This window comes from Macrotis lagotis, chromosome X, assembly GCF_037893015.1.
Source record: "Macrotis lagotis isolate mMagLag1 chromosome X, bilby.v1.9.chrom.fasta, whole genome shotgun sequence".
Classification (NCBI taxonomy): Eukaryota; Metazoa; Chordata; class Mammalia; order Peramelemorphia; family Peramelidae; genus Macrotis; species Macrotis lagotis.
In genome coordinates this window covers 234,815,588-234,843,413 of record NC_133666.1, presented here as the reverse complement: position 1 = coordinate 234,843,413, position 27,826 = coordinate 234,815,588, and the positions used below count along the sequence as shown (strand labels likewise).

The 27,826-nt window shown below is 32.3% G+C and overlaps 1 protein-coding gene across 1 annotated transcript in view; it reads right to left on the bottom strand.

Moving 5' to 3' along the window:
• Positions 1-27,826, bottom strand: part of EDIL3 (EGF like repeats and discoidin domains 3) — a 629,614-nt gene that overhangs the window by 439,511 nt on the left and 162,277 nt on the right. Inside the window, exon 3 of the mRNA XM_074207740.1 lies at positions 7,628-7,657. Coding sequence (XP_074063841.1) covers positions 7,628-7,657 — 30 coding nt within the window. The remainder of the gene's footprint in view (positions 1-7,627; positions 7,658-27,826) is intronic.

Sequence of the window (27,826 nt, the reverse complement as noted above, 5' to 3'; positions counted from 1 at the left end):
TGCTCCAATCTTCAAGCAAAATTGTTTAAAATCATTAAAAATGTGTTTATATCATTTTGGAATTAAAATTAATGTTTAGATTAAAATATCATTCTATTGAATGAAATAAAGGAAAAGAATTACCATGATAATTTATTTTAAAAGGTACATATTGAGGTTTTAAAGCAATTTAAGTTTCTGCAAGACATTAAGTAGTTTATTAGTTTGATCATTACTAGATGTTCCAAGAAACACTTTACTTATAGAGGCATTGTGGTAATTATTTCCTTAAGCTTCTTGAGGGCAGGATTGCTATTTCTTTTTATTTGTGTCCCTGCAACTTGGCACAGTATCAGTACAAAGAAAATATTTCATAAATTTTCCAGACAATATTTATACATCTGCTGTCTAGTCTCACTTTCTTCTAGGAAGAAATATGCTGAAATAAGTCCAGTTTCCTGGGCTTTCCATCTTAGAAGTGGTAGGTAATGGGAAAATTTCAAAAAGGCAGAGAGAAATGAAATAAAGCAGGATTAGAGTTGATAAAAAGAGAAGCAAGAAGGAGTTAGGAGATAATTTTATTTGCAACTTGTGATGAGGAGATGTTATTAAAATAATGAAATTTCCTGGCCTTGAGAAAACTTGCATTTGACTTTCTGGCTATGGAATAAAGAGTTAAGCAGGGGAAGGTGGAGTAAGAGGGAGAAGGAGAGGGAAAAAAGGATAGGGAAAACCTCTCAAGAGTACAAAATAAAACTCTTTGTGGGAGAGAAGGATTGCCAGAAAAGCCCCTTATTCAAAACTGAGGAAGCTTTTTGAATAGCTATACAATATAAAGTCTGAAGGCTTCTCATTATATATATTGTTTTGAATGAAGAGAATAGTCTGCAAGTCATAAATATTGAGGGAAGACAAGCATCAATTCCAGGAATAATAGAAATGCAGAATAAGCAGATATATAATAGACTCAATAAGGCAATAGATTTAGGAACTCAAAAGGATAGGAATATAGGATCAGAAATCCAGTTTTAAAACTAGGGAAGAAACTTGGAAATTAAAACAAAGGTTCTGATCAACTAGAGATAAGTGACCCAGACATAGAATGGGACACAAGGAATACTTATTCTATCCCCTGCCATCAAACATTCTAAGAAAACCATACCACCTTCATGATCACCAAAGAGCCTTTTAGGTAGGGCTGAAGAAGAAACCACAGCCCTCACCTCCAGTCATCTTCTTCCCCTTTTCCTTCATGGAGAAACTAAAGACTTACCCAAAATGTTTTTCAGGATCACACTTCCTACTCACAGAATCCATTGCTGCCTATACTCTAACATGCTTCATAATGGGATCAGAGAAAATCACTTAGGCTATGGTCTTTATAATAGCAAACATTCAAACATCAGGTCCTTAGGCTAAAGCCCAACTTGAGGTATAACCTTCCAAGCCTCTTATTGGTCTTATTGACCACTTATCAGTTACATTGTTCCTTGACCTCAGTATAGTGGTATCATTATGGTCCTCTGATAATAAAGATGACAACAACTAAGAACCAAATCTCACAAAACAGGTTTATCAAGGCTGATTATTTGTTCAGGAGTACCACTTTCCAACTTCTCTCTTCTTTCTCTTCTTTTTCCCTTTCCTTAGAAAATCCTACTCTTCATCTGCATTATAAGCTCCAATCTCTTGAACCTTCAATTATTTCCAGTCATCTCCCCTACACTAACCATATTCTCCTCTTCTTATCTTAACTCCTTGTTTAACTCATTCAACTATCTTCTACTTTTGAATTCCTATGCCCCCTTTTCATGACACCAATTACATTCAACCAAGCCTGGGCCTTGGATCATTCCAACTGTTGACTGTCTTTGATTCTACAAACAACTGAATAAAGATGGAGATAATCAAAACTGGTTTAGATGGGACCATTTTCAAATAATATTATATAACCTCAACAGAACCCTTGTTGCTACTGGCAATATTCTTATACCTCCCTTATCTAGTCACTATTTCTTTCTCCACAGTAGCTCTTTGAAAGTTTTTCCCATCCTTCATCAAAGCTTCCCCCCTCCATTCTCTCAGTTAAGAACATCATGTAATATTTTAAAATATATTTTTTATTTTGTTAAATATTTTATATTTGTAAAAATTAACATTTATTTTTTTTAAATTTTGATTTCCAAATTACCTCCTTCCTTTATGACTTCTCTCCTTGAGAAAGCAAGCAATATGATTTGATCATACATGTGAATTAATGCAAAACTGATTTCTGTATTAGTTATGCTATAAAACACATACATGAAAGAAAGTAAAAAATTATGCTCAAATCTATACTAAGAATTTATAATTATGTTCCAATATACATTCAGAGTTTATTAGTTCTGTTCTTAGAAGTACATAGCATTTTTTTTAATTATGGGTCCTTTGGAATAGTCCTGGATCATTCTACTGATCCAAGTGGCTAAATCTTTCACAGTTTATCATTTTTATAATATTTCTGGGACTGTGCACAATGTTCTCCTGATTCTGCTTATTGTACTTTGCCTCATTTCACAAAAAATCTTTCCAGGTTTTTCTAAAACCATCCTGCTTGTTATAGCATAATAATATTCCATCACAATCTTATATCACAACTTATTCAGTCATTCCCCAAAATGACAGGCATTAATTATTTGCCTCCACAAAAAGAGCTGCTATAAATGTTTTTGAACATATAAAGATCTTTCCCCCTTTTTATTGATGCTTTGGAATGCAACCCTACTAGTGGTATTCTTGGACCAAAGTGTATGTAGCTCCAAATTGTTCTACAGAATGATTATACAAGATCATAACTTCACCAAGAATGCTTTAGTCATCCCAGTTTTTCCACATTCCATTCAGCATTTTTCTTTTTCCTTTTCTGTCATTAAAACATCTGGTAGGTATCAGATAGATTCTCAAAGTTGATTTAATTTGAATTTCTCTACTCAGATGATTTAGAGGATTTTTTAAAAATGTGTCTATTGAAACAATTGATTTCTTCTGAAAGCCACCTGTTCATATTATTTGCCCATTTAATACTTGAGGAATGACTTGCATTTTTCATAAATTTAGTTGTTTCCTATATATTTGAGAAAACAAGCTTTATCAGTAATACTTGCTTAAAATTTTCCCCAGTCAGGGGTGGCTAGGTGTCGCAGTGGATAGAGCACCAGCCCTGGAGTTTGGAGTACCTGAGTTTGAATCTGGCCTCAGACATGTAATAATGACCTAGCTGTGTGGCCTTGGGCAAGCCACTTCTTTCTAATTTTGGCTTCTCTGTCTCTATCTCTCTCTTTTCTCTTCTTCTCCCTTTCCTTCACTCTCCCTTAGCAAATCATACTCTTCATGTGCACTGCAATCTCCAATCTCTTGAATCCTCAATTATTTGCAAACTTATCTCCCCTACACTAACCATAATCTACTCTTCATCATCATTTTTGTTTTACTTGTTTTATTTTCAAGCAAAAACCACTTTAATTTAATGTTATCAAAATTATCCATTTTCTGTCCTGTGATGATCTCTTTATTTTGGTCAAAAATTCTTCCCTTATTGATTTGACAGCTTCATTTTCCATGCTATTCTAATTTAATTATGATCTCACTCTTTATGTCTAAATCATTTATCCATTTTAGCCTTATCTTGACATTTGATGTGGGACCATGCCTGAATTCTTCCAAACTGCTCTCTAGTTTTACCAGCAATTTTTGAAAAATGGTCCTTACCACATATTGAGTAGAAAAAGACATTTTTCCATTGACCATAAGATTCCCTTTCTCCTTTCCTCCTAAACTCCTTTCACTCAGATGTTTTCTGCCACTATTTTCTCCCTTGTCTTTGTCTCACATGATGAAGTGACCTTACTTTTTACCAAGGCTAATCCCTCAAATCATTCATGCTAATTATCCTACACCATGACATTTACTTATCCTGTCCCAAATTCTGTGATGAACTCCAATTTTGCATCTCCAAGTGCCTTTCAGACATTCAAATCTGAAGTCCAGTAGCCAACTTAAAGTTACTATGCTCAAACAAGATATTCCATATCCATTCTCTCCAGAACTCACTAAAGCAATCTGAACGCTCCTTAGTCCACAGACAATCTGAAATGGGTGCAAAGCATCAAAGAATCCCTGTGTTGGGGCAGCAAGGTGGCACAGTGGATAGAGCACCAGCCCTGGGTCAGGAGGACCTGAGATCTAATTTGGCTCAGACATCTAATACTTTTATATGACCTTGGGTAAGTCACTTAACCCCACTGACCTACAAAACTAAAAAAAAAATCCCTATGTTGTAAAGCAAGGGCTATCTAGAAGAATTCTATTTGTATCAAAACCAGCATATGTGCAATCATTCACTGCTTGAAGATAATTTGTGAGGAAGAATCTTCTGAAATAACCCTCTCCACTTCTGTACAACTTTGTTACAAAGTATATTACCCAATAATTGTTGGATTTTCATTTGCCCCTTTGAAGGTTTCATCTAGTATTTCTAATTCTTCCCTAAGGTGGCACAAGGAAAAAAAATAATAGTAAATTTTAAATAGTTTCTTCTAAAATAGATTTTGGGAGAGTTTAAAAAGTGACTACCTGAAATTTATGTCAAGAGACTTTTTTAGTATAAGAAAAATAAATGTTGATTTTTTTTAGTTCATCAAATTTGATACCCTGTATTGCAAAAATATGTTGAGGTAATGTTGCATGTGAAAAGAGTTGAAGACTTGGAGTCAGAGGTCACCAATTTGAATCTCAAGTCTGTCATTCACCAGTCATGTGATTTTGGAAAAGGGTTTAACACCTTTGATTTCAATTTCCTCATTTCATAAAAGAAACAACTAGAATAAGTGACCTATTATATAGCTTTTAGCTTTCAGGGTTCTATTGTTTTATTTTTACATAAGATCTGTCAGGAGTTAGACTTTGAGTAGTCAGTTCACAACTGTACAATAATCATGTCGAAGACAGTTACTGCTCTTTGTCCTTGTATCCTCTACATTTTAAAGCCAGGGTTGTATAACTCCTACCTATGAACTTAGAATCAAAGCATACTTTGGGACCAATCTGACCCTGGCAGTAGGAAAAAAGAATCAATAGAAAATCTGATGAGCAATTGGTTTACCTTGCTGGTGGGTCTTGCTCTTCCTTTGGCATTCAGGTTTCCATAATTAGATTATTCCTTGCTTAGAAAATAGTTTACTCTTCCATGATTTCAGTCCCCTCAAATTTTCAGGAAATTTTATGTATCCTTTCTCAGGAATCCAGACCTCCTGATTAAGTCACAACTATTTGATCTTCTAGAATTCCCTAAAAGTCCTCACCTGGACCACTTAGGTAATGCTATAGTTCTTTGATGCTTACTAATTTTTCATAACTGGATTATAGGATTACAGATATAGAAAAAGAAGTAACCTCAGAGGCAACATAATTTGAACCTACCTTTTTTAGTTGAGGATACTGAAACCTAAAGAGTTTCAGTGATTTTTTCCAAGGATATACAGGTAATAAGTATCAGAGAGTGATTTTACATCTTCTTACTCCATTGTAGCATGTTAACTTCTGATAGGATTTAAATAGCTTTCACCTCTGCCAACTAATATTATTACTCCTATAGTAAAACTTTTTCACATCCAGATCTTGGTAATACATAATACACTTTCCCACTTTTGATTGAGTCTCAGTTCTGAAGCCATATTTTCTATTTCATTGATATTCTCTATAGTCCCAAACCTAGACCTGGCTCCATACTTTAATCAATTGTTCTTCACTTAACCAGGAAGAGATTAATTATGTTATATATATATATATATATATATATATATATATATATATATATATATATATATATAAAATCTATTTATTCTAAATACATGATCTGGTAGTTTTCAACTATTATGTTTTGCAAGGTTTTTGAGTTTCACATTTTTTCTTCTTCACTCTCCATTACAGAAAGCAATCTAATCTAGGCTATACCAGTATAATCATGTTAAATGTAGATATATATTAATCATAAAGAAGAATTAAAATTAAATAAAAACAAAATATTAGAAAAAAATAAATGCAATGCCTAAGACACTTTTAAAATTGAAACTAGTAAGCTTTGGTCTGCATATAAACTTCCCTTTTCTGGATATGATGGCATTTTCCATCACATGTCTTTTAGAATTGTCTTTTGAGTATTGTACTGCTGAAATGAACAAGTAATTTTGCCATTTTAAAAAAGTCATTGGGCCTTTTGCTACCTACAAAGTATTAAGAGTTTATAAAACTCACATTATGTTAAAAAAATTATCCATGAAATTTGAAGAGTAGTAGATTCACTGATAGAAGGAGTATTCTTTTGTGAAGCTTAATATTTCTGTGATTTTATTTTAATGCTTCCTATTTTTATCACTATTTTTAGAATTTGAATGTTTTCAATTTTTTTATCCTATTCAGCTTTTGCCTTTCCTGCAACATTTCTTCCTTTCCTTATAAAATAGCAGAATTGTCCATTTCATACTCACTTGTTCCCTTTAAATTTTCTCCCTTCCTATTTAAAAATGGAAAACTTTCCCAAAAGATGAGATATCAATGGATTTTTAAAATAGTTCTCCAAAGAAGAATCATAAATTATTACTAACCATACAAAAAGCTGCAAATTTATAATAAGAAATGCAATTCATCATAAGTTTTAAACCTACACCTAAAATTTTCAAGTTGGCAGGGATGACAAAGGAAGGGAATAGGCAAAGTTGGAGGGGTTGTGGTACATTGTTGTTAAAGTTGTGTATCAATACAATACACACCATACATTGTTGCTCAAGTTGTGAATCAAAAGAGCTAATTTGGAAAATAATTTGGAATTACACAAATAAAGTAATTAAAATATACACAATGTTTGTTCTAGACCCTAGATTCTACTTCTAGGAAAATTTTCCAAAAGCATTAACTGAGAAAAAAAAGAAATACACCAGTATATTTATTAGCAGCACTTTATTTGGGTTATCAAAGACATAAAGTATTAATCATTCGGAGAATAATTAAACAAATTGTGGTAAATGAACACAACGAGATATTACTCTTCTGTAAAAAACAATTCTGGGATATGCAAAAAAAAGCATGGAAAAACATAAATTGATATTGAGTAAAATAAACAGATCCAAAAATAATAAAAATAATGATTACAAAAATATAAATGGAAAGAACAACCATCACAAAAAATTGATAACTAATATTTCAAAATTACAAAGAATAAGCATGTCATCAAATAGGAAAAATACCCTTCTATAGGCCCTCCTTTGTAAAAGTGATAGGACTATTGATTTGGAAAATTGAAGATATTTTCAGGTTTTTTTACTCATTTTTCCTATCTTTTTTAATTTTTAATCTTAAAATATTTGTTATACAAAATGACTCTTTGGGAGGGTGAGGGAAAGGACTTAAGGAATAAATTTAAGTAATGAAAAATTTAAAAAATAATATTTATTTTTAAAAAGAAAGAAAATATAAAATTATTAACAATACCATCAAAGCAAATTCACATCATTGATACCAGTTAGGTTCATATTTCAGGAAACTCATTCAGATATGTAATAAGTTACAGCATGGGTACCATGAACTAAATAAAAATGAAATCAAGGTTATTTACCTGTTGAAGTTGGCTCTTCTTCATCTGATGCTATAAAGAAACAAGGATAGAAGAAAGAAAAAAAGAAAAAATAGAGAAAATAGGGAAGGAGGGAAAGGAGACAAAAAAAGAAGTTAAAAGCATGTAGCATATTCCCAAAGAAAGTTTAACATCCATTTAATTATGACCTGATGCATTTTTTGTGAATTTGTAATTATTTCAACATACAGAAGAAAAAGTTAGGTGCATATCTTCCAAACTGCCTGATTTCATATTTATCAGAAATTACCACTCTTGTCATTTTACTTCACTTCCTACTTACAATAAAAATTATAGTTTTATCAAAAATGTGCATTTTTAACATACATGTCCCACCGAAACATTGTTTAAAGAATACTAATATCTTATTTGATTCTTAATTGATGAATAACTTTAAACACTAAAGTCATGATAAAGAGTTAATATATTGACAGAAACATTCATGCTGATGTATCAGATAATCAGAAATTACAAATGGTGGATGTTAAATCGTTTTTTAAAAACTTTTTAGTTCAAAATTTGTTAGTAACTTATTAATACCCAAACAAAATTACTCTTGTTTAAATAATATATAGAGATTAAGATAATTCCCTGTAATAAGATCACTTTAATATAAGTGAAAGTAAGGAGGCAGTCCTGATATATTTACTCCATCAAGCCATCTTTCAAAGATATCTTGTTGGCTTTCAAAAGGTCTAGGCTGCTATCTTGCACCCAAACTCAAACAATGAGCAGTTCTTAGTCTAGTGAGAGAAGAAGAGTTGTTACTAACTCCCTTTACCAAACTTCCAACCAATCATGTTATCTGCTGTACCTCATAATTCTATGCAATCAATCCAATTGCCCAAACCCACAGTATCATCTTTTCTGTTCTGTTCTTTATTCTGTGATTCTCAAAATCTATATAATTGGAACTATGCTTTGTCCTGGGTCTTCTATATAAATGGAAACAAGCCATTGACCCTTTATTAAAAGGCAGCATGTCCCTTTAAATAAATGTTTCTTTCACTAAGATTTGTTCAGTTTATCTTTTTTCTTAAATGTGATTTGATATTCTTTTAATGCATAAAATATCATAACACTGTTTTAGTCCCTCTCCTTTTGGTCCTCATTAGGATTCTATGTCTATTCATTCACTCTTGTTATAAGTCTTTCGCTAACTAGTATGTGTATGATCCTTTAACTTTCTCTTTTTTGAGGAATTTTTTAGAGACATGGAGGACACTAGGGCTATAGGAGACAGGAAAAGAGTTACCATGGAGGTAAACAAAGCACAAAGAAAGGGATCACTAAAGACAAAGAAGAAAAATTTTTTTTCTGATTTCCAAACTTTACCTAAGATATGACTTTTATTCTTCATCTGAATATGGACAAATAACCATACAGTGAAAAAAAAACCCATACCCAAATTCATGTAGGATTGAGTTTGTTTGTATAAAAAGTATGTGCACAAGCAGAAATTACTCAGAGATACCCTTCCTTGACAAACAGCTAAGGTTTAGCAAGGGTATTTTTATTTTATTTTATGTCATATTTGACATGATTTATGAAGCTTTTTTTGAAATAAAACTGATTTCACTACTTGAAAACTGTTCTCAGATGTTCTCAATAATCAAGGTATCATTGAAGAACAAGACATTTTCAGATTTAGCAGTTGCAATTGTAGTAATAATAATATAGTGATTTGCATAATGCTTTAAGCTTTGCAAAGTATTTTTCTTAAGAGCTAAAGATACATCAGTTAAAGGTGTCACGATTCCTTAATAACAAAAACAAGATGTTTTAATTTCTTTCCCCAGATTTGCTTTTTTGTTGCTGTCTTTTATACTATAGTTATTGCCCCTTAACTTTCTTTTCTTTCTCCTCCAATAGTTTCTTATAACAAAGAAATATATTGAAGAAAAGTCCATTATCAATTAATAAAACATTATTACACTGCTACTATTTGGAAGGTACTATATTAGTAGTTTAGGATTCAAATTCTAAAGTTCATCATTTCCCACCATCTAGCAATTTAGATTCTTCTGGCTATATACAGAGCAGAGAAAGGACCCAGAATAATTAGTATTGATCTTTCCCCTTAGGAGCCAATGTGAATGCACAAACACGAAGTGCTAACCATATGCTAGATTCTTTGCCAAATCTTGGGGATCCAAAAAAAGGAGAACAAAAGATAGTTCTGCCCTAAAGGAAATTATATTCTAATAGGGCAGACAATATAATGGCTTAATTTTTGCTAAGAATTTTATGTATAATATTATTTATCTTTATTTCCCAATATGGTAATTGCTAAAAGATGATATTGTCTTTATTTTAAAGATAAGGAGTGACTCTGGTAAGAGTCTGAGGGAGGATTTTAACTGTGAATTTTTTTTATTTCAAACTCTATCACAGTGCTATTTGGAATGACATTTCATTGTATTTGTATGACAAATCTTATTTAGAAATTCCCCAATCAATGGGCACCCATATATCAAAATATTAAGACACTCAAATAATTAGGTTTATCAGTCAATCAGTCATGAAATCAACAGTCATTTAAGCATTTATTTTGTGACAGATACCCTATTGAAAAATATCTAACTGCCCAGTACTAAAGTGAATTATAAAATTTTTATAGGAATATAATATAGGTATAGGTAATAAACTTCCTATAGGAGTTTTCATAATTCTTAGTTCAGAGTTGCATTAAAATGATTGGTGTAGTTTGGAGTTTCATTAAAATGATTGACTAAATAGCTCCTGTGTATGGATAAGACTGGAGTTAAAAGCAGACAATCATAGAGAAAGTCAGGTTGTCTATAAAGAGAAACAATATAAAATTAATGTATCTTCTTCAGACTTGTATGAGATATTTATATGGCAATATAGACATGGATAGATGCCTTGTGCACTATCAATACTATTAGGATAATTGAAGACTTAATATCTGAAGACAGAGAAGAGATACTCAAACTTCTACTTTTACTTTTTCTGGCATAGGCAGAATGTAGCATCTCAGAAGACACTTAAAAAAAGTCCAAAAGTCCCAGCATCAAGAGATAGAGAAATTTCATTTAAAATGACTTTAGATTTATATAAAATATTTGGGAGTCTACCTGCCAAGGTAAACCCAGAAACTATGCAAACACAATTATAAAATACTTTCTACAAAAATAAATTCGGATTTAAACAATTAGAAAAATATAAATTGCTCATGGGTAAGATGGGCTAATATAATAAAAATGAAGTTATATATATATATGTATATATACATATATATATAAAATAAATGAGGCTTACTAAATTAATCCATTAATTCAGTGCCATACAATTAATTATTTTATGAAGTATAAATTATATTATTTCATTAAAATTATTTTATGAAGTAGAAAAATATAATAAAATTTATCTGAAGAAACAAAAGGTAAAGAATATCAAGGAAATTAATGAAAAAAAATGCAAAGGATAGTGGCTTAGTTAGACCGGATCTAAAACTAGATCGTAAAGCAGCAAACATTAAAACTATTTGGGACTGGTCAAGAAATAGAATGGTGGGTCAGAGAAACGGATTAAGTACAAAAGAAACATTAACAAATATCTATAGCAATCTATTGTTTGATAAACAAAGACTTCATTCAGCCTCTGGAATAAGAATTTACTATTTAACAAAAACAGATGGGAAAATTAGAAAATAGTGTGGCAGAAACTAGGCATAGACCAATATCTCACAACTTATACCAAGATAAGATTGAAATGGTTACTTGTTTTAGACATAAAGGATGATAACATAAGTCAGTTAGGAGAACAAGGAATAGTTTATCTTTCAGATCTATAGAAAAAGGAAAAAATTTATGATCAAAGAGATAGGGAACATTAAAGCCTGTAAAAATGGATAATTTCAATGACATTAAATTAATGTTTTTGCACAAAAAATCCAATGCAACAAGATTAAAAGAAAGCAGAAAGATGGAGAACATTTTTTACAGTTAGTACTCCTAAAAAAAATCCTATTTCTCAATTAAATACAGAATTGATCCAAATTCATAAGACATGTCATTCTCCAATTGATAAATGGTCAAAGATATGAGTAAGCAGTTTTCAGATGGAGCAATTAAGATATCTATAGTCAAATGAAAAAAAATGTTCTTTATCATAATTAGAGAAATGCAAATTAAAACAATTCTGAGGTACAACCTTATACACTAACAGATTGACTAATATAACAGAATCCAGAAATGATAAACATTCAAGAGGATATGGGAAAACTGTGACACTAATACACTATTGGTAGTATAGTGAACTGAGCCAACCATTCTAGAGAGCAATCTGGAATTATGCCCAAAAGCTATAAAACTATGCATAACTTTTGATACAGCAATACCACCACCAGGTCTGTATCTTAAAGAGATTTAAAAAAAGAGAAAAGACTTATATGTACAAAAATATTTTTAGCAGCTCTTTTTTGTAGTGGCAAAGAATTGGAAATTGAAGGGATGTTCATCAATTGAGGAATGTCTGAACATGTTGTGGCATATGGATGTAATGGAATTGCTATAGTTTTGTAAGAAATCATGAGCAAGCAGAATTCAGAAAAATCTGGAAAGATTTACATGAACTGATACTGAGTGAAGTGAGCAAAACCAGGAGAATATCATACACATCATACACATTAGTAGTAACATTGTGTTAAGATCAACTATGACACTTGTAATATAAAATGCAGACAAAATCCAGAGAAAGAACGATGGAGTCTAGGTATAATCCAAAGTAAATTATTTTCTCTTTTTTTAAATTTATTTTTTTATTTTTTCTTTCTCATGTTTTTTTCTTTTCATTCTATTTCTTTCACAACATGACTAATATGAAAATATATTTAAGATGACTATATATGTATAACCTATATCACTTAGATATTATTACCATCTTCAAGATGGTGGAGGGAAGAAGGGACATTGTTTTAAATTTAGGAATATTGATGTTCTTAACAATTTTATAATTTGAACATTAGGGTTTTTTCTTTTTTTTCTTTTTTTTTAAATTTGAACATTAAATAGATTAACAAGGAAAACATAAAAAAAGAGTATTATAAAAAAGTCCAAAAGTAGGATTCTCCCAAATCTGTAAGACTGAAGGCAGTCTTAAAGATATTTTGTAACTTTTAAAAGCCCTAAACTAAGCCAACTATAACTAGAGCTGAATCATCTTGGTAAATTCCTAATTAGTTAAGAAGCTAAGCATAGATTAACTACAAACAAATATTGGTTCCAGGAAGCAGATGATGAAGTTGATTTCATTCTCTTCATTAGACAGCTAGTAGGTTATGGGTACCTAATGGTGCTGATATGCTGAAACAGTCACCTTATTTGTTATTTTGTCTTAACCAGTTTTCTTTTTCAGAAAAAAAGATGGTTTTATATTCCAAAACAACTGATGTACAACATAAAAAGTATCAATATTGTTTTAAAATAAAAATTAAAGAAAATAGTAGAAGCAAATAGTATGCAACCACATTTATATTGCAACCTTACTTAAAAAAATACAACTAATCAAGTTGACTTTATTTGCAAGATAAGCAAGCATGAGGTCTACCTATATAAAAGCATAAAGTTTGTATATATTTGTTTGCAAGTTATTTTCCCTACTAGATAGACACTCTTGAGTTCAAAGACTGTCTTTTCCCTTTTTGTATCATCAGGGCTTAGTACAGTGTCTGAAATATAGTAAGTTCTTAACAAATGTTTAGTGAACTAAATATTTGAAATATAACCATCCAATCCAGAAGTGAAAAACTAATCTAGAAAGTAGAAACATCAATTAAATCTTAATTCCTAGCTGGTTCACTTTTACTTTTATTTGGAATGGAAATGCTATTTGGAGAAGCATACAACAAATAATATTTTTTGGAATTAAAATATATTTTAGAGACTTATATAAAGCAAAAATTTAATGAAATTACAATTTTTTAAACTCTAAATTCTGAGAATATTATGGATTGTTGGTTATGTAGATATTGTTTAAAATACTTATAGGAATACAGTATGCCAAAGCAGAGTACAGTAGCTTTTGACTCGGGTAATAAAGAGTCCAAGCCTCAGTTTTCAGATTTGGGCAGATCACCTTAATCTTCCAGCTTCTTGGATTCATCACTGTAAAAGAAGGGGTTTGGTAATGTTGACCTTGGGGGGCAGGTACCTTTATACTCCAATAATAATAACTTTTAAATAGAGATAATTTACTTAATAGAGATGTTTCCTTAAAAACATAGTAAATTAATAGACCCCAAAATCTAAGCACAGCTAAATGAAGGGGGTTGGAAAATGGTGGAATTAATGAATCCTTTCAAATCTGAAGACTAAACTTAATAACCAATTTGCGAGCTTCAAGTTGTTGGATTCACAATGTTTTTAATGTTCTGTCTCATACATAAATTCAGAAAGAATAATTTTGGTGACTAGGTCAAGCAGCACAAAACACATCCTCCAAAAAACTTTTAAAGTTCATAATGTGACATTACAACAACCAAAGCAATTGTGTTGAACTGAAGGGAAAGTTAACTTCCTGAGCTGTACCCTCTAAATTTCAGTCTTTGTCTTATTGACAGCTCCTGTCAAAACAACCTTAATTGGCCACCTGTTAAATGTTTTGTCTAGAAATCTCTCTGTTATAGATGAAAAGGCCAATTTAAAGCCAACATTTATTTTAGTGATATGCTTTGTTGACATCTAAATGTGTAACTATTTCTGCAGAGTGTATATGCTTTCATGTGGAAAGGGCTGGAATTTAAAATTTTAAAATATGTTAATAAATTTGTATACTTGAGGATAGGGAAGAAAGAGGTGAGTATAGTCTTAAAGTCATAGTATCTAAACAACGCATTTTTTTCTTCCTTCTTTCCTTTCTTCTATAACTCGGAAAATGCAAACTCTAAATGCTTTGTATTGTGCCCCATACAAAGAAATCCCTTAATTAGTACTGATTGCCTGCTTACATGATAACTTATATTGTGCTTCTGGCCCATTAGTGTCCTAGATTACTTATTTCTCATTACTTAGAGATTTATCATGTATCATCTCCCATTTATCATGTATCATGTATCATCATGTATCATGTTATCATCTCCCAAAATCAAAGATTTAGAAGGGATATCAGATGTAATCTAGAGCATCTCATTTTAGGAGTGGAGAAACAGAGACCCAGAGAAGTGAAATAATGTCCAAGATCATGCAAGGAGCAAAAGGTAAAGCAAGAGTTCAAACTCAACCTTCTAATGCCAAATTCATATGCTTTTGACAAGCCATTCAAACTCACTGCATTTTCTCATTATCTTGGCTACTTTCATATTCACTTTTTGGTCCTTCATGCAGCTTTCATGCTTAAGCTCTAATGCACCATCATGACTACTCACCTTCCATTCTCACTATCTAATATCTTGTGGGTGATTATATCCTTACCAAGTCATAAATTCTCCATTGTTCCAGATTTGTTGTTCCTAGGTCAGTGTTCAAAATCACCAATCAGTATGCATGAACCTTGAGCATATTTTCTGGTTGTGATAGACAAGGCACAGCTGGTGTGTCTCTTGGGGGGGGGGGAGCGTTGCCATGGAGTACAGTCACAGATGCCTCTTTGGAGGAGTAAAACTTCTTTAAGTAGCCCTTAGGGTCTGCCCTGCCTGAGCCTTAAGCCAATTTGAATACCCATGTTAACTATTTACATTTGGAGTCAATGAGTTACCTCTAGAAAGCTGTGAGGAAATACTATAGGAAACTGCTATTTGCTTTGATTGTAAATGTTACAAACCCTTCTCTCCCTTTCCCATGCTTTTCAGCATCAGAGGATTAAGAACTGCCCCTTCTAGGACACTGAAGCTTCTAAACATGTCAAATAGAGTCACAAATGTTTGTGCCCTTTTAATTCTGTGAAAGGGACAGTGAATTATTTCTTTTTCCTTCTAAATCTCATGGTCATTTGGTTGGGGAAAATATTCCTTCAATAATCTAAACCAGAATGTGACTTTTTTCTCTTGCTTCTACAATCTGATCTGTACCTGACTCTTTTCCTTTCAACTAGTCATCATTTCAGAAATACACCCCACATTTGGACCACATATATCATATTGTTTCCTATATCTGGCATTGTTACTATCAATTTTATGTATATTGAAATCCTACATATTGCTCCAAGTCCAAGTCAGATAAAATCTACTTTTCTACATATTCTTTCCTTATTGCTACCTTCCTAATTCAGAAATAACTCTACCTCAGTAAAATTCCCTAGTAAGGAGAAAAATGATTATTAATAACTAATGATTCAGGAGGATTCAGAGTTCTTTCCTTTTTAAGTCCTAATTTTAAAAGCTTCTTGAAGAAAATTGCTGATAATGAGACTAGATCCACCCTGAGGATGCCATTATCTCCTGCTCAGACCTGGGTCAAGTACACATTCTTTGAAGGATAACACAAAATTGGACATGGTCTGGGAATACAGATAGTTTCTATGTTCAAGGATTACATAATTCATTCTCAGACACTCATTTTAATATAACCCATCTTCCATTTTGCTAGCCAATCAGAGGTGATTACCACTCTCTTTTTTCAAAAGAACTTATAAGTCCTGAACCCGCTGACTGCCACGATTGTCTTTGGTCTAAAAGAGTCAGACAAAATATCATCCTTTTATTAATAATACCAGTCTTAATGACAAAATAATTAAATCACAGAAAACTATATCTCTTGAATCCTTTTAATCATCACAATACTTTGATTATATGTATTCACTTTTCATATTCTGCTTTGTACTTCCATTATTTTTAGATTATGTAAAATATTTCATTTTAAAATTATGAAAATATATACTCTATAAGGGATAATTATGCATGGATTAGAGGTTTCCTTTAATTTTTTTTAGTATTTTTGCAAGGTAATGTGATTAAATGCCTTGTCTAAGGTCACACATCTAAGGAAGGATTACAGTATCTGAGGTCATATTTGAATTCTGGTCCTCCTGACTCCAGGGTTGGAGTCACCTAGATGATCCCTAGAGGTCTATTTTTCTAATTGTCTTTGACATCACGTTTCTAGTTCACCTGCTATTATTCATACTTAATAAATTCATACTTAATACATACTTAAACATCTAAAGACATGGGTTTGTTGTAGAATCCATTCTTCAATAATATCTTCAATGGGTTTGTCTTACTCTATAGCTAGCTACTTTCTGGGATAACTTAATCATAGATATATATTTTAATATACATATAATATATATATATATATATATATACTTGCATACACTGTATACATATGTGTAAATATGTATGTATGAAAGTAAATCTTTTTCCTCTTCCCCTTCCTATTCATTTTAAAACTCTATATGCAAACTCCATTCAAATACTTTTATTTGATGTAATTTCTCTCAGTTAATAGTGTTTTTCCAATTACAAGTAAAGATTATTTTCAGCATTCATTTTATAAGATTTTGAGTTCCAAATTTTCATTCCTCCCTCCCTCCTTTCCCACGCCAGTAGAACAAGAATTCTGATAGAGGTTATACATGTACAATCACATTAAATATATTTCCATAGTAGTCATGTACTGAAAAAAGAACAAAAGGGAAAAAACACAAACATTTAAAAAAAATGACACATTTTAAAAAAGTTAAAATAAAAATGAAAAAATGCTTTGATCTGCAAATTATATTCTATAGTTCTTTTTTATAATTGTCATTGATCACTTTATTGTTGAGTTAAGTTTATAATAATTGATCATCACACAATGTTGCTTTTAACGTATACAAAGTTCTCCTGGTTTTGCTCATTTCACCCGGCATCAGTTCATCATAAGTCTTTCCAGGTTTTTCTGAATTCTGCCTGCACGTTCTCAGAGAACAATCATTTTCCTTTATATAAATATACTACAACTTGTTCAGTCATTTCCCAACTGGTAGACAGTATGTTCTCCTTTACCTGATAATTCTGGAATTTGGCTACAATATTCCTTGACATTGTCATTTTGGGATCCCCTTCAGGAAGTAATCAGTGGATTCTTTTAATAATTATTTTATCCTCTGTTTCTAGGATACCAGGGAAGTTTTGCTTGATAATTTCTTGAAAGGTGTTGTCCAAACTATTTTTGATCATGGCTTTCAGCTAGTTCAATAATTCTTAAATGATATCTCCTGGACTTATTTTCCAGGTCAGTTGTTTTTCCACTGAAGTATTTTTTTATTTTCTTCTTTGTTTTCATTTTTTAAAATTGTGTTTGACTGATTCCTAATGTCTCATCAAGTCATTAGCTTCTAATTTTTCTAATTCTAATTTTTAAAGAATTGTTTTCTTAGTTTTTTCAAACTACCTTTCAATTTAGCCAATTCTGCTTTTAAAAGAGTTGTTTTATTCAGTAAATTTTCACCCCATTTGGCCAATTTTAATATTTAAAAAGTTGTTTTCTTTAGTCAATTTTAATGTTTCTTTTTCTAAGCTGTTGACTAATTTTTCACAATTCTCCTGCATATCTCTCATTTCTTTTCCCAATTTTTTAAAAGATGTTTCAAGGCAAATGGGGTTACTGTCTTGCCCAAGGCCACACAGCTAGGTAATTATTAAGTGTCTGAGGCCGGATTTGAACTCAGATACTCCTGACTCTAGGGACAGTGGTCTATCTACTGTGCCACCTCCCAATTTTTCTTCTACCTCTCTGACTTGATTTTCAAATTCTTTTTAAGCTCTTCTGGGAGAACTTTATGGGTTTGAGACCATTATTAATATTCCTATCTGAGTCTTTGCATGTAGGCATTTTGCCACTATTTTTCTCTTCTGAGATGATGTTTTGATTTTCACTGTCATCATTCCAGCTTTTTATGGATAGGACTCTTTTTGGTTTATTTTGTTAATTTTTTTTTTAAAAATTAAGTTTAATTCTGATATTGGGGCAAAGGGGGCACTGTCCCAAGTTTCTTGTTCTGGGGTTCAAAGTTCTGGTAACTGGGATTTCATGCTGGGGTCTCTGGTGCTAGCAACTTTTCACTGGTCTAGTCATGCCTTCTGGGGCTTGCAATTTACCTCCTGTCCTGGGCTTGGAGGTCTCATAGATGGTCTGCTGAGTTGCTGGTCAGTTGTCTGAACCCTGAGAGCTTCCCACAACTTTCCTGCACCCTGTCTGACCAAGGTTGTGCTCCCCTTTCACCCAAGTAAAATAGACCTTTCCTGAAGTCCTTCCAAGATAGCTTAGGCTGGAAAATTGCTCCACTCATTTTATTCTCTGTTCTGTCACTCCAGAATCTTAGATTTTTGATTTAATGTTGTTTCTGAGGGAAACGGGGGAGAGTTCAGGCAACTGCCTGACTTCTCTCCATCATCTTGGCTCCCTCCAGGCAAATACACATTTACTAATTTGTGTTAGGCATGCTCCTTTCCTGCCCAAAAGCTTATTCACTTTTTAGTCATGGTTCAGAAATTTAAAATCTCTTCTCTGATACCATTTACTTAATTAGCTCTTGCCTTTGCAATTCTACTTTTCTCTTTTCAATCCCTGGACCTGAATAAACAGTGATTAAAACACCATGCAGGTTCCCAAGTTCTTCCCCTAGACATCAGAATTCATTGAAGATGGGTAATGTTTTGTTTATTTCTTTATTTTCTTCATTGTCAAGATTCCTGTAAAGATGCTTTGAATATTGTATACTTTACATAAATGATTGTTGATGGAACATAGCTGATGGAAGTGTTCCCAAGGGTTCACTAAGTAGATAGAAAACTCTCCCTGCACATGTGAAACAGGAGACCAAAAGGTACTGAATTACTTATAAATGCAATAGTGCACATATAGTCCTGAGAAGGGAAACGTTAGTGTGAAATGGGAAGCATGAGTATACTGGAATATAGATTTAGGAGGGCATCAGAGGCAGGGGAACAAAGAGCATGAGAGAAAAAACTGGAGAGGCTTGAGCAGATATTATACAGGACTAAATTATGATTTAGGTCCCTTGTTGCTGTCAAATTTACTACCTTAATGATCCTCACTGTCTCCTTTAAGTGTTCACTTTATGTACGTAAAAGACTTTATAATACTAGCTGGGAATATGAATATGGACTATTAGATATCCTGCTCTTAAGAGCTTTTGATATAAAACCCAAGTTTTCCAACATCAGGCATACTGAACCAGATTGTACCAAGTCAGCAAAGGCAAAGGACCATTATTTTTTCCTTGTTATTGCCCTTTTTGTAACCTCTCTTCTAAAATTATAATATCATGAAATTTATAGCTAATTGCTCTGAATGCAATTTTCTGAATAGATAGCTCTTAAAAATAGCTAGCTAAATTTACCTGCTAACCATGGAAATAGGTTGTAACTCTTTGCTTTAATGAATTTAATAATAAGTGGAGTGATGATAAGGTTGTGGAATGAGAATAAAAACATAGACAGAAAAATGTGATTGCTATTTTAATATTCACAAACATGTGTATAAATAGATATATAATACACATATGCTCCATGCATACACAAACATATATACATGTGTACACAGATCTATGTATATACATAGATATGTATGTATTTATGGGAAAAAAAAACAAAAGTAGGTCATACCATAGATAAAGTGCCAGATTTGCCATTAGGAAGACCTAAATTCAAATCTAGCATTAGCTGTGCAACCCTTAGCAAGCCACTTATTTGCTTCAGTTTCCTCATCTGTAAAATGAGTTGGAAAACGAAATGGCAAACCACTCCAGTATCTTTGCCAAGAAAATCCCAATGAGGTCAGCAAGTTAGAGAACACTGAATAAACTACTGAACAATAACAAAACTGACAGAGAAATAACTATTACTGTACTTTCCATCTCAAACTTTTCACATGGAATTAAAAGAATCTTATCTCAATGGAGAGAAGATAGAGTATTCAGTCACCTTTGCTTGATCAGAGCAGTATTATGGAGAATCATACAATAGGTCCTTGACTAACTTAGATAATTTGGCCTTAGGAAATCACAATCAAAAGGACTGTGAATATCTCAGGGTCATTAAATGGTGACCAGATTCCAAGTCTGTTCCTGGTTTAAAAATGTTTTAGGAGGTCAATAATAATACATGCAAACTCTTGGTGTCATTCTGTAATCTTTCCCTCTATTTACTGTATTGTCAATAATTCTGAAAGGACAGGGAGAATTGCCTATGTTACCTCCGAGAATGGGATTCTAATTAGTTTATCTTCATCAGAGGACACTGAAACACTAAAATTATTTCAGAGGACCCGCCTCATGTCCTTCTTGTGGAATGAGCAACAGTGTCTTCAAAATCATGGATATTTCCTCACTATATCATCCATTAAAGAAAACATGTGTATATGTAAATATATAATACCATATATACATTTGAGATTTTCTTGGCAAAGACATTGGATTGGTTTTCCATCTCCTTCTCCAACTCATTTTACAGATGAGGAAAATTAGACTAGCAGAATAAGAGGCTTGGCCAGAGTCACAAGCGATAAAAGTCTGATGCTGAATTTGAATTCAAGAAAATGGAGTCTTGTGACTCCAAGCCCTGGCTACCTTGTTGCAAAAGAGAAAGAAAGAGAAGGAAGGAAGGAAGGAAGGAAGGAAGGAAGGAAGGAAAGAAGGAAGGAAGGAAAGAAGGAAGGAAGGAACGAAGGAAGGAAGGAAGGAAGAAAGAAAGAAGAGGAGGAGAAGGAAGGAAAGAAGGAAGGAAGGAAAGAAGGAAAGAAAGAAAGAAAAAGAAAGAAAGAAAGAAAGAGAAAAAAGAGAGAGAGAGAGAAAGAAAGAGAGAAGGAAAGAGAGAAAGAGAAAGAGAGAGAGAAAGACAGAAAGAAAGAGAGAGAAAGAAAGAGAGAAAGGAAGGAAGGAAGGAAGAAAGAAAGAAAGAAAGAAAGGAAGGAAGAAAGGAAGAAAAGAAGAAAGAAAGACATAGGTAGGTAGGTATATCAAAATCTACAGATTTATATATAGATATCTATATATGTCTATTTGAATATCTTATATCTCTATTTTTAGATACAGAGATATAGAGATGTATATATGTGTGCATATGTAAATATATAACCCATGATAGATGATAAAATTTTAGATGACTGTTTCTGTTTTTTTCATATGTATGCATGCCTGCATGACATGATATACATACACCTTTATATGTGATATACACACAAACACTTGGGAAAATTTTTATTATTCTGTAATTTATCAAAGGATATGTCAACTTGTATATATATATATATACATATATATATATATATACAATGCATATATACAAACATTTGAAAAGATAAGAAAAAGCATCTAAATTTTTTTTATCATTTTTGTACCATTAAAAAGGAATCAAAGTCATTGTAATATAAAACTTATGTTAAGAGTAAAGATAACATCCAAATTCTGTGGTTTCCATGTCATTGGAATAACTTACTACATAGGTCCTTATATTCTAAGATAATATGATTTGACCTATTGGATATGACCTTTGCAATAACTTGATTCTGAGAAGATAAATGAGAGAAAAGGATATTAGACACATTAAGGAAGTATTTCCCTACTCAGTGTGGATCTCCATCAGAACTACTCTGAGTTGTTTGTCCGCCGCTATATATATAACAGAATGCTCAGATACTTTCATGATGTCTATAATTGATTGAGTAGGTGTGGCTAGAGAATCAGCCCATAGTATGTATTTAAAATTAATTGTCATGAAGAAAATTAGCATTAAATGGCTTCTCATAAGTGGATGTCCCTATTCTTCTAGCTAGCTCAGATGCATATGTGTGATAAATCTTAGTATCATATATGGAGAAATGCCAGTATTTGGAAGTAAATTATTTTAAAAAAATCCAATATGTTCTATATGAGGAACACAGATCTAAGAATCCAGGTGTTTCAAAATTGGACAGGGCACTGGAGGGGAAAAATCAAAAGTGGATGCAGGACTTGTAGTATAATTAAGAACAATAAACATGTGTGAATGGATCTGTACCAGCTTGATAGTAAGTATAGCAATCTAAAAACCTAATATCTGAATTGATGCAGAATATTAAAATACTATTGAATTGCTTTTTAAGTTATCTTTCAAGATGGTTTATCTGTGCTTCTTGAATAAATATAAATATATTTGATTCTTTCAGAGGAGAAAGTTACTACTGTCTTGTAATGCATTCACATTAGTGGAGACAGAATAATTTTTCAAATCTCTAAAACATGAGTCAACATTTACTCAGCACTGATTTATTGAGGTTCAAGTGTATAAAATATGAAAACAGAATCTAAACTGATAATTATATGAACATTCAAATGACTGAGTATGATTTAAAAAAAATCAGATTGTGAAATTCAATCATCCAAATCAATATACCTCTTGTTTAAATTAAAAAGAGATAAAAACTACTAGTTGAAACCAGTCACTGAAAAGAAAATTTTGAATAGTAAATAATACAACACTTCATAATGGCTTAAGTCATTTGAATATTATTAAAATTTAAGATTTTATCTTTCTCCCTCTTTTGAGGTATATATAATCAGAAACAATTGTTGAGTCTAGTAAATGGCATTAAAATATCTAGCTCATTGACATTGAGTCTATATATAAACCAATAAAGATTCTGTTAAAAATAAAATTGCATTTCAGACTTTTCTACAAAAAACATTAAAAATAATAATTTCCAAAGTGAATTTAACTTTAAAAAAAGTAGCATTCACCTTAAAGCTACAGGTTCATGTCCTCAGATCCATAAACTTGTTTCTATTTTTAAAAATATTTTAACTATATTTCAATATAATTGGTTTCCTTTGTTATTTTATGGGTTTATGTTATGAATTCTCATTATTCTGTTAAGAGATTCATAAACTGCACTTCAGTGATCAAAAGGTCCATGACAGAAAAACAGGCAAGAATTCATACTTTGGTAAGATATTCTCCATTATGGTAATGTGTTTATGTAACAGATCTATTCTTTGAAAACTATCTATATGGAAATTTAGGAAACCTAAATGAATTTTAAATGCCCTCTGGTGCTCATTTTTATAGAAATCCAATGTTGAGTTATAATGTAATGAGACAAATTGCCAACTAATTGATCTACCTTAGAAGGATGGATCATATTTTGTTCAAGCATAGCACAGATATATACCTTGTGAGCAAAAGTTGAGTGGATGATTTGTTTTTTGTTTTCCTAAGAGAAGGGTGCTGAATTTGCTAGGGGATAGTAGGAAACAGAGTAGGGCTATAATAATGAATGTAAAATTTAGGTTTTATTTTTCCAATTGAGTGGTTTATACTTTAGAGAAATTATACTAACTGCTTGCTAATTTTTGAAATTTCCTCATGAATTTTATTTGCATAAAAGAATTAGAATAAAAATTATCAGGAAAAGTGAATTTATATATTTGTATTTAATGTTAGAAGATATTAAACAAAAGTGTTTTCTTCAAAAGACAATGTAGATTAAAATTGTCTATTAAAAACATTTTGCTTCCTTCTATATCCAGACATTGGAGAATAGTACATATAGTGTGAATCATTTTCTTAGAGATGTTTATCTGATGAGAGATATCATCTTAAATTAAATTGTATTTGAAGTTTTTGCTGACATTTATGTGTATAGATCTCTCTAAACCAAAGACATTAGAAAAAGCTTAACATGACATATATTGAAAAAACTAAATTATAAAAACTATACATATAAAATCATAGTATAAATATATAATATAAAATTTCATTTGTCTCAATTTACTTCTCAAATATTTAATTTTTGAAGAACTGACTTTTATTTTGAATTTATATATACACATATATTTGCATTGTGAATGATACTTTTACTTTAATATAAAATTTTGAGCAAAAATTGACTCTGATGGGCAACAAAGTTTGTTAATTTTATAGTTTTCCCAAAAATTAGGAGATGAACACCCCATCATATGTTCATTGTATCATAGTTGTATATTGAAAAATATTTGGGAGATTTTTTCCCTATATTTTTTATTTCTTTTGATTTTCTCTAATACTCTGGAGATATTGTGGGAAAGGGAGAAGATTGATACACAAAAGTGAAATTGTTCAACTGAATTGAAGGTGAGTTTATGAAAACTTCTAATAAATCATTAAACTCTACTTTGTTATTCAGTATACCTACCTTTGAGGAATATTGAAATGTTTTAATGGCTTCTATCCAATAGAATGCAAACTCTCCTTGGACCCTAGGTTAATACTTTCACAGAAATTCTTTAATATGGAATATAGAAAGTCACATTAAGCTTAAGCATAACTAATCTTGCACAGGGACTAGAAAAAGGTTTAATATTTGAAACCCAAATCTCTTAACTCAGTGTTACCCCTACATTTCATCTACTATGGAACAAGTCTGGTACCTGTAATCAGTTGAATAGAAAAATAAAATAAATAAACAGAATAATCCTCTTAACATTTACTTTTCAGACATTCCCATAGCCTATTAAAGAAGAAAAAGTCCTGGAATCAATATGATTTGTGGGAAAAAAATGCATGTTTTGTGAGATCACCCCTCTGATACTACCTGTGTGACCTTAGACAACACAATGGAAAAACAAGAAATTTCTAGGCCTTATCCTCATTTTACAAATGAGGATGTGGAATAGATGTTTCAGCTACATAACTACAAACCTGTTGCTTGGAGTCTGACTCCTTGAGCTTAAGTGCCAATTACTATGTATAATAGTTGTACAACTAGAGATGGGTTAAGACCTCTTTAGGTCTTATTTTCAACTGTAAAAATATGGATGTTAATATTTACATTCTCTGCTTCATAGAAACATAGAAAAAATCACTTTGTGAACCTTAAAGAATATACTTGTGAATTATTAACATCCTTTCCTCCTAATCCATTTTGAACATGGGCTGCAGCACACCACAGCTTAGCAGTGATCACAGAGGTAAGGCATATTATGGCTTTAACTATTGAAATCATATTAGGTTGACAGTGAACAAAATCCAAACAATGTCTAATTGAGCCTTTGTTTGGGACCAATTATTGTCCAATTAGTGAGAGTCAGAGTGATTTGGATTTAAAGCATAGTCAAATAGCTTCATTTGAATCCCAATGGCTTTATCAATTTTTGGTTTTCCAGAGTTTTATTTCAAGAAATTTATATTCCTTGTAAGGCCTTTCCCAGGTCTTAGCTTGTCTGAGACAACACCCATTCATTGTTTCAAATATGGGTAAGAAATAAAGCAAAAAATGCTCTCATTTGCCTATAATGAAAAATAATCAATTTGGGAGGGAAAGATCTTAAGGATTTCTTACCAGAATAGAAATAATGGTTATTTACATTCACTTTGAGCAATCAAAATCTAAAGGATGACCAACTTAGATCCAAAATGATTTGGGTTTAAGGCACATTCAAGCTGCTTTTTTTTGAATCACAATGGACTTTATCAAAGTTTGGTTCCTCCAGAGTTCTATTTCAAGAAATTCACTTTTTGGGGGCAGAACATGCACATGTAAATGTATGATTATCCATGTGGACAGAGTGAAGGAGGGAGAACAGAAGGGAGGGAAAGAAGGAAGGAAGGAAGGAAGAAAGGAAGGAAGGAAGGAAGAGGAGGAAGGAAAGGAGGAAAGAAAGGAGGAATAAAGGAAAGAAGAAAGGCGAGAAGGAAGAAAGAAAAGAAAGAATGAAGGAAGGAAATAAGTCATGAGATCACTGAACCTCCCTATCAAGGAATCAGTAAATCCCTGCCCCAATAAATCCTTGGCCTAGTCTGAAAAGATTAAGTGTCTGATCTACCATTCCTTCAACTACATTTTCCTGATTACCTGATTTTCCTGCCCTTTTAAATGCTCACCCTCTCTTCACTTGAGTTGATGTCTCCCTTTGAGAGACCAGGCCATTCTTGGAGAGTATGATTCCCCCAATAAATGCCCTTTGCTTGAATTGGAGAAAGTCTGAATTTGAATTTGAATTCTTTCAAGGAAAGATCTGCAGCCTGCACCTCAACAGAAGGAAAGAGTAGAACTGCTCAACTTGATCTGGCCAGTCGACTTCAATGGGCAGCTACTACTACTCACAGATTTTTGTTCATCCTCTATTCCTGAAGAGAGTTAATGATGATTTTTTTTCTTTTGTCCTTGCTCTTTGAAGCTAGGTGTTGCAGTGGATAGAACATGGGCCCTTAGAGTCAGGAGGGCCTGAGTTCAAACCTGTTATCAGACACTTAATAATTGCCTAGCTGTATGACCTGGGAAAGTCACTTAACACCTTGACATAAATGAATGAATGAATGAATGAGTGAATGAATGAATGAATGAATAAAAGACCATGATATCAGAGAGGTGATGCCATGATAAACTCATGACTTAGATTTGAGTGAGGGGTTGCTGTACTATGTCACCAGCCTCACTTTCTCCTTCAGAGTGATCTGGGCCCAGTGGCCAGATAGGAATCAGGATGACAGGAGGTACCCTGGATGAGGGGCAATCAGGGTCAATTGACTTGCCCAAAGTCACACAGATGTTAAATGTCAATTATCTGAGACTGGATTCAAACACTCATCCTCCTGATTTCAAGACCAGTGCTCTGTGTACTGTACCACCCAGCTAACCTCCTGAAGAGGACCAATGACATCCAGAAGGTCCTGTCTTGATTTGTAAGTGAGTTAGATTTAAGTGAGAAAGGACTGTGTAAAGTCACCAACTACATTCTCTCCTCCAGAGCAATCTGGGTCCACTGACTGATTACTGTTCTTTGTTATTTATTCTTGATGAGAATAACTGACATTATGATTCAAAAAGAGTTATTTGACCATGCCTTATTCTCAAATCACTGTGCCCAATAATTGATCACATGCCTCAGTAGGTCATTATTTAGGTTTTGTTGGCTCAGAGCAAGTGTAAATGGCAATTTATTCTGTTCTGGGTTAGAAATTCTGAGGATTTTCCTTTCTCATATTAATTGTTTTGAGTAGGGAAAAACATTTCATCCTTTGCCTAATTTCTAACCTAGCCTTAATGGATGAATGAGTGCTGCCTTAGACAAAAAGACTTTGAAAAGATCTTAGGTTAAAAAAACCAAAGTCTCCTACTGCATTGGGATGACAAAGTCATTGAAAAAATACCATGAACTTTATTTGCTTGTAACAAATATGAATCTCCCCATTGTATCAGTAGTCACTGAATGATGCCAAAATTGTGGAGGGAGAAGATTCCCATGCTTTGTGGTGGTCTT